General features: G+C 56.0%; 1 protein-coding gene across 1 annotated transcript; it reads right to left on the bottom strand.

Moving 5' to 3' along the window:
* Positions 1 to 6,514: 6,514 nt before the first annotated feature.
* Positions 6,515 to 6,916, bottom strand: LOC144947927 (histone H2B type 3-B-like). Its single transcript, XM_078877336.1, has one exon. It carries the CDS (start codon positions 6,914 to 6,916, stop codon positions 6,515 to 6,517), a length of 402 nt encoding a protein of 133 aa, XP_078733462.1.
* Positions 6,917 to 7,644: the final 728 nt, after the last annotated feature.

The raw sequence follows: 7,644 nt of genomic DNA, 5'->3' as shown, positions 1-7,644 counted from the left end.
ACGGGGCGTCCATCGTCTGCCACAACTGTGGCCTTCGGGGCCATGTGGCGTCCGGCTGCCGGGTCCCCCGACGCCGGACTTCAAGACCTCCGGCGCCTTGGCCACCACCGTATCCTCGGCATACCCAGGCGAGTCACGACACCTCGCACTCTCGGCCCCCACTTACAACAAGCACGCACCCTCACACCACACACGGGGGTCATGCTTCTGAGGAGGGGGATTCGGGCCCATCATTGAACAACCGGGCGCTCGGACCAGGTCAATGGTCCGAGTTGGCCCATAGGGTCGTTGCCGCGGCGGCAGGGTCCTCTGTCGTAGTGGGTTCCATCAAGGGCGTTGATGTTCATATGTTGATCGATACGGGTGCGTCGGCGACCATCATTTCAGACATCATTTATAACATTCTGCCCGATACATGCCGTCCCTTACAGCCAGTTGATGTGCCATGCTATTCCGCAAATGGGGGTTCGTTGGGCATCACCGGACAGATCAATGCTCAGATCCGCATTGCTGACGTCCAATTAGTTGGGCCCATTTTGGTCTCATCAACCCTCGCCGTTCCGTGCCTCCTCGGAACAGATTTCTTGGGGAAGATGCCCATTAAAATTATCATTAACAAAGGGTGTATTGAGCTCCCCTCCGGCCGACGCATGGCCTTCCTACCCACACCTACTCGGTTGCACTCCGCATCTACGACGGTGCAGGCGTTGGCGGCGTGCACAATTCACATTCCTCCCGGCTCTCAGATGTTAGTTCCCCTCCGGTTTCGTAAACCCCTTGATTACGACGCGTTCATGGGGGGTGCTGTGATTGGGCCTTCGCGTTCAGCTGAGCGGGTGTCGGACCTCGTGTGTGCACAAACACTCGTGCGAAGTGACCACGACCCTTTTATCCAGGTCCTTAACGCGAGAGTGGAAATGGCCGTTATCTGTCAGGAAATGGTGCTTGCTGATGTGACGCCAGCCCCGCCAGAAGATGTGATCGTGGGTCACGTAGGGGGCGAGTCCTCTTCCGTTGCCAAGCCAGGTCCTGACACAGGATGGCTCGACGTGCTTTGCTCCACGTCTGCCGATTTGTCACCATTACAGCATGCTAAATTATGCACGCTGCTGAGCGATTTCGCCGACGTTTTCAGTCAAAGCAAATTCGACATTGGCTGCACTAAATTGCTAAGCCACCCCATCGACACGGGTGATGCCGCTCCAATTCGTCAAAACCCATTCCGGTTGAGCCCGGCCGAAAAGGAACATGTACGGGTGGCCGTCAACGATATGTTGGCGGCCGATGTCATTGCGCCATCAAATAGCCCATAGGGGGCGCCGATCGTTCTTGTTAAGAAGCACGACGGGAGCCTCCGCTTTTGTGTTGACTTCAGGAAACTTAATAAGATTTCTGTGGCCGACGCCTACCCGCTTCCCAGGATCGACGAGTCGCTCGATGCCTTAGCAGGTGCGCACTACTTCTCCACCTTGGATGTCCTCTCGGGGTTTTGGCAGCTACCCCTTGATGACGCATCCAAACCAAAGACGGCCTTTCGCACGCCTCAGGGACTGTTCCAATTCAACAGACTTCCCATGGGTCTTCACTCGGCCCCGGCGACGTTCCAGCACCTGATGGAGCTGGTCCTCGCTGGGCTCCAGTGGGATTCTTGCCTAATCTACCTCGACGATGTAATCGTGTTCAGCAAAACTTTTGATGAACACCTCACGCGATTGAAGGCAGTTTTCCTTAAAATGCGAGCGGCTAACCTCAAATTCAAACCGCAAAAGTGCCACCTCATGAGGGATTCGGTTCGTTATTTGGGCCATATTGTCAGCCGCTCGGGAATTGCCACGGACCCCGAAAAGACAAATTGCGTGCCCTCATGGCCAACTCTTACCTCTGTTGGGGAGGTGCGGAGTTTTATCGGCTTCACCTCATATTATCGATTATTTGTTGCGGGATTCGCATCCATCGCGAAGCCCCTCCACGCATTAACGGCCAAAGGGGTCAAATTCCGCTGGGGAGAGTTAGAACAGGCATCGTTCAATGCCGTCCGAAAAGCACTGGTCGATGCTCCTACCCTGTCTTATCCAAATTTTACCACTCCGTTCATTCTGGATACAGACGCCAGCAACAGCGGAATTGGAGGGGTGCTGTCGCAAATTGTAAATGGAGTGGAGCGCGTCGTCGCCTATGGCAGCAGGGTGCTGTCACCCGCGGAGCAACGTTACTGCGTGACGCGCCGCGAATTGCTTGCTATCGTTTTTTTTTATAAAGCAGTACAGGCCATACGTGTATGGCAGGCATTTCACAGTACGCTCCGACCACGCGGCGCTACAATACGCCTTGCGAGTGGACCAACCATCTGGACAGCTCTCGCGTTGGCTCGAGATCCTCCAGGACTTTGCGTTCACTGTCATTTACCACAAGGGGATTCAACACAGGAACGCCGACGGGTTGTCGCGACTGCCGAACAATGGGCGCTGTGCTTGTTTTTTGGGTGCGGGGCATTGTAGGCAGCCTGACGGGGTACCGCCCCCATCCCTTGCGGCCGCGGCCGGGGATGGGGTCGGGGACCACGGGCTCCCTCCACGCAAGTTCCGCAGGACACATTGCTGGGCCTCGGGTTGGACGACTGGGGACGTCTTCAGATGGAAGACGTCTCCCTCCTCAAATTGAGATGCCGCGCTAGGGATGCCGAGGGTCACAGGGGGCAGGGGGGCCCCGTATCATATGTCATCCGGGAAGGCGTCCTCATGCGTTGGGATGGGGGGTCCCAATCCCACACATTGGTGGTGCCCACCTCCCTGCGGGGGCGACTTGTGTGGGAAACCCACAGTCGCCTCTTGCACTTGGGTGTTCAGAAAACACTAGCTAAAATCCAATTGGAATTTTTCTGGCCGGGCATGTCAAACGATGTGGCTGACCTTGTGCAAGGTTGCACAGAATGTGCACGGCGGAAACCTGCTGACCGACCAAGGGAAAAATTTCTCTTCCACCCCCACCCTGTTGCGGGATGTGTGCAACCTGCTAGGGACACACAACATTCGCACCTCGCCATATCACCCCCAGACTAACGGTATGGTCGAGCGATTACTCCATGCTAAGCCACCAGGTGTCTGAGTCACAGACTGATTGGGATCTCCACATACCTGGTGTCTTGGCCGCCTATAAAATGGCGCCCCATGCTGCCACGGGGTACTCGCCATTCTATCTAATGTATGGTAGGGAGGTTTGCCCCCCGATCGACGTACAATTGCACATTAAACAGCCCGCACCTAAGGCTAAGATTGCCGACCACATCCGTACTAATGTGCGTCGTCTCGTGGATGCCCGGGAGGCTGCTCAAAATAACTCAGAAGCCCGTCAGCTTGCCAACGAGCAGTTGCGGAATCTCCGCACGTCCCGCCACGTTTGGGTAGAAGGGGACCGCGCCTGGCTCCACTGCCCGCAGGTACCATTGGCTACTTCCTCAAAACTGCTTAAGCCTTGGAGAGGCCCGGTTGTTATTATTCGCGTTCTCCGCCCGCAGTGTGTCAGGATCCAGCATGGCAAGCGACGTTGGTTCGTGCACCCGTCACGTCTAAAACCTTATATTCAACCCTACACACCTCCTTCACTTCTCCGGGGCCGAGAGCGCGACATGTCTGACGAGCCGCGCCGCGATGATGCTGCTTCTAACTCTCGGGCAGGTCCCGCTGTCCCGCCCTCAGGGGCCTTGGGAATGAAACCCGCCACGGCCGACCCAGCGGGAACAAGCTTGCCAGCGGGATCAGCGACCCAGGACACAAGCGCAACAGCGGGTCGTCGGTCCCCTCCCGCCTCCGTCGCGAATGATGGACCTGCCACTCGGACTCGCTCAAAACTCAAACGATTTTCATGACCCCCGCCCACGAACTCTCGTCCCAACGCGACGCCACTCACCTTGCCATCATGTATAGTGGGCGATTGGGGCGTGCGTTCATCCTGCATATATGTGTTTATACAGTGTTGTTCTGCATCGGTGACCACAGGAGGGGGAGAGGCGCTTTCTTCTCATTTTTTTTTCTTTCTTGATTTGTCACACACTCATTCTGATGGTTAACAAATAATTTATTGTACAATTGTATTTTTTTTTGACAGCCGGGTCGGCTGGAGGCTACGTAGAGGGGGGTAATGTAGTGACATAAGAAGGGAGGGGCTGCTGGGGGCTCTGGGTTCCCGGGCAGGTCCAGACGCTTAAGCCTCTGGGCGCCAGGCGTTGGGTTCCCAGGGGGTCCAGACGCTTAAGCCTCTGGACGCCAGGCGTTGGGTTCACAGGCGTTTAATCCTTTTGGCGCCGCCAACGGGGGGGGGGGGGGGGGGCTGTGTGTGCTCTGTGGCATGTCTGGTGGCGCACACGGCCCCACCCCTCGTTGGACTAGGCATAAAAAGGGGAGCTCCATAGATGATCGGGGCCAGTTGTAACTCAAGACCCAAGACCCACGACCAGCCATCTGAAGACCCTGGGATGTTGTGAGAGCGAGTGGTGGGACTCTGGAACTCCCGACTCTACGACTTTGTGAGGGCGAGTTCCAGAGCGTAGCCAGAGTAGAGTATCTAGGCTGTGTACCTAGGCTGTGTACCTAGGCTGTAACAGAGTATCAGGACTGTTGGAGTGTTGTGTTGTAATAAAGAAGTTACCTCTACAAGTGTCTCCGGAACCCGTTACACATGTGTAATGCGGGCGTAAGCAACCTTCCGGATGTGACGTCACGGGGAGGCGGAGCCAGGTGACGTGGGTGAAAAGGTTGGGGTCCTTAAGTGGGTAAACCGGAAGGAGAAGGCAGTCGGGGTGTGAATGGAAAAGAGTGGGGCCGCGCGGGCGAACGTGAGGAGGGGGCACCGTTGGCCAGCGGGAGCCAACCCCGGAGAATAGCAGGGAGCTAAAGGGTGGTGAGTGGCTGCAGAGAGTCGCAGGAGCAGGAAGGCTGTGTGTCGGAGGCAGCGGTGTGGCTGCAGAGAGTCGCAGGAGCGACGAAGAGAGAGAGAGAGACAGCACGAGGCTGTCAGCGCTGCGGAGTAAGCAAGAGGGAGAAGAGCAGCAGCGATTACAGCCAGGGGGGCTGAGAGTGAGTAACAGCAGCGGAGCTGCTGTGGGGGCTACAGGAGCGACAGAGGCCAACAGAGGGGCTGCTGGTGGAGAAGAGAGAGACATCGGAGTCAGCACTGTGGGGACTGAGCAAAGAGGAGACAGCCGTGTGGGTAATACAGTACGGACCAAATAAAGGACACTGAGCCAGAGATCGTGGTCAAGTCTTTTATTACACATGTAAGCAGTTCCGGCCGTATTTGTACGGCAGGAGATGTCGCGTACGCACTGACCATTATGCTCTGCAGTTCCTTCTTACATTCAAGGAGCCGCGGGGCCAGATGGCCCGGTGGTTGGCGCAGTTGCAGGAGTACAACCTGCAAATCGAGTATCGGGCTGGCCGGACGCATGCAAACGCGGACGCCTTGTCGAGGCGGCCCACGGTGTACGCCGAGACCAGGGCGGAGGAGGCCTGCCCGTGTTTCACAGGGGGACGCTGCCGGCAGGCAACGGACCCCCGAGGGGCCGCGGCCACTGACCCCCCCCCCCCCAGCGAGCGCGGGACCCACGGCTCGGGACCCGGCGGATCACCCCGCCCCGATCGGACGGATCCAGGAGGACGTCGGCTGCGCCTTCCCGGGCCTGAACGACGAGCAGCTGAGACAGACCCAGCAGCGGGATCCCGATCTGGCGGCGGTGGAGGCGGCACTGCGGGAAGAAAAGAGCGCCCTACCAGGACCCTGGAGCGGTTTGGATGCCCGGTTGTGTGTGCAGAACGGGGTGGTACGGGAGTTAACCGAGGCCGGCCAGCCGGGGTGCATCTGTGTTCCTGCCCTGACCCCAGCTGCTACGACGTTTCGGTCACAACGTAAGCAGCCGTCGTGAGAATTATTTTTTATATGTTTTATTTTTATTATTTTATTACTTCCCTTCTACGTGACTTTACCGAAAGAACCAAGAAGATAAACTGCACTTCATTGGAAACAGTAATACGTAAACATGTCGGAAAGAGGTGATCACAGGGATAGATATCTATTCTCTTGGCATTGAGATGAGGATCAATTATACTGCACGAGTCATCCATGCTAGGCGCTTACTTTTACATATATGTACACGTGCAAAATGTTAGTTCCTGCCCGAAAATACAACCACGAATTTAATATTGCATTGCAAGGTTTTGGCGCCAAATATCCAATGTAATATCTGAATGGGCTGCAGATCAAATCAATGGACAAACAAGTCCAAGAAATGCCTGCTGGTGAATGATGTGCCATGAATATTGTTATCGCTTTTATTCACGTGGAAACAGGTTAAAATGCGTTCGATCTCTCCATTTCACTCAATGAGCGAACAATGTCCCCGCGTGAACCGGGACTTTGTTGGAAGTTTCGTTTTGTACTCCTGCTAGGACTGGTAATAGCAGGTTCGGAGAGGTGGGTGGCTCTGAAAAGAGCCTTTGTAATTAATGGTGGAGTCGAGGCTTTATTTGGAGCTTGTGTACTTGGTGACGGCCTTGGTGCCCTCCGACACGGCGTGCTTGGCCAGCTCGCCGGGGAGCAGCAGTCGCACTGCGGTCTGGATCTCCCGAGAGGTGATGGTGGAGCGTTTGTTGTAGTACGCCAGGCGGGACGCCTCGGAAGCGATGCGCTCAAAGATGTCGTTGACGAACGAGTTCATGATGCTCATTGCCTTGGACGAGATGCCGGTATCGGGGTGCACCTGCTTCATCACCTTGTAGATGTAAATGGCGTAGCTCTCCTTCCTGCGGTGGCGTCGCTTCTTGCCATCCTTGCGCGTAGCCTTGGTCACAGCCTTCTTGGAGCCCTTCTTGGGAGCAGGAACCTTGGCCGGCCCAGCGCTCTTTGATGCGGGAGGATCGGGCATGTCGACGCGTCGTAGGCAGCTTCAGGTCAGGTCAGAACAGACGGGAAGCGAATGTGGATGTCGGTCGCGCGTTGAGTTCCTTTTATAGGAGGCGAGATGCAAATCAGAGGATCGTAGTGCGCGGCGCTGCTGAGTGGCTCTTTTAGTACCATCCCTCTCCATCAGCCTCCAATGAGAAACGCGGACGCGATGTTCACTTTAATATAGTTTTTACTGCAATAAGGACTTGTGAATATAACACAATGTAATGTCCAAACATGTATATTAGTGAATTGCAGCCATGGCCATTGCCTTTTTTTTTTTAAAAAGGATGACTAGAAAACCCAATACAGTATATTGTGTTTTGAGCTTGGGTTTTTTTGTTTCTTACGAGGGATTGTGTGGGGGCCGTTGGCCCCCGGGGTCTCTCCCGCCATCATCCCCTATTCCGTTTATGTTACCCCACCTCCCTAATACCCGCTAGGGTTTCGCCGGCCTTCGAACGCGACGCCCCTACCCATACGGCTTCACGCAGCGCTCCCACGCCGCAAGCATACGTGCGCACGGCATCATCAATCAAACGCCATACTCCCCCTCTTTACGCCGCTACGTACAGCGCTCGCACGCTGCGAGCGTGCGCCCGTCTACAGCCCTGTGCGGCACTCGCCTCCACGTCGAATAACCACGTTACCAATGCGCACCCGTATCCGACACGTAGCGAACGTACGCGCACTCACGCACACAGCTCC

This window comes from Lampetra fluviatilis, chromosome 3 (assembly GCF_964198595.1).
Source record: "Lampetra fluviatilis chromosome 3, kcLamFluv1.1, whole genome shotgun sequence".
Lineage (NCBI taxonomy): Eukaryota > Metazoa > Chordata > Hyperoartia > Petromyzontiformes > Petromyzontidae > Lampetra > Lampetra fluviatilis.
This window is presented reverse-complemented; position numbering and strand designations above follow the sequence as displayed.

What these genes read in the sequence shown, in the direction of transcription:
- LOC144947927 (XM_078877336.1), bottom strand. Translation starts at nt 6,916, where the DNA reads ATGCCCGATCCTCCCGCATCAAAGAGCGCTGGGCCGGCCAAGGTTCCT.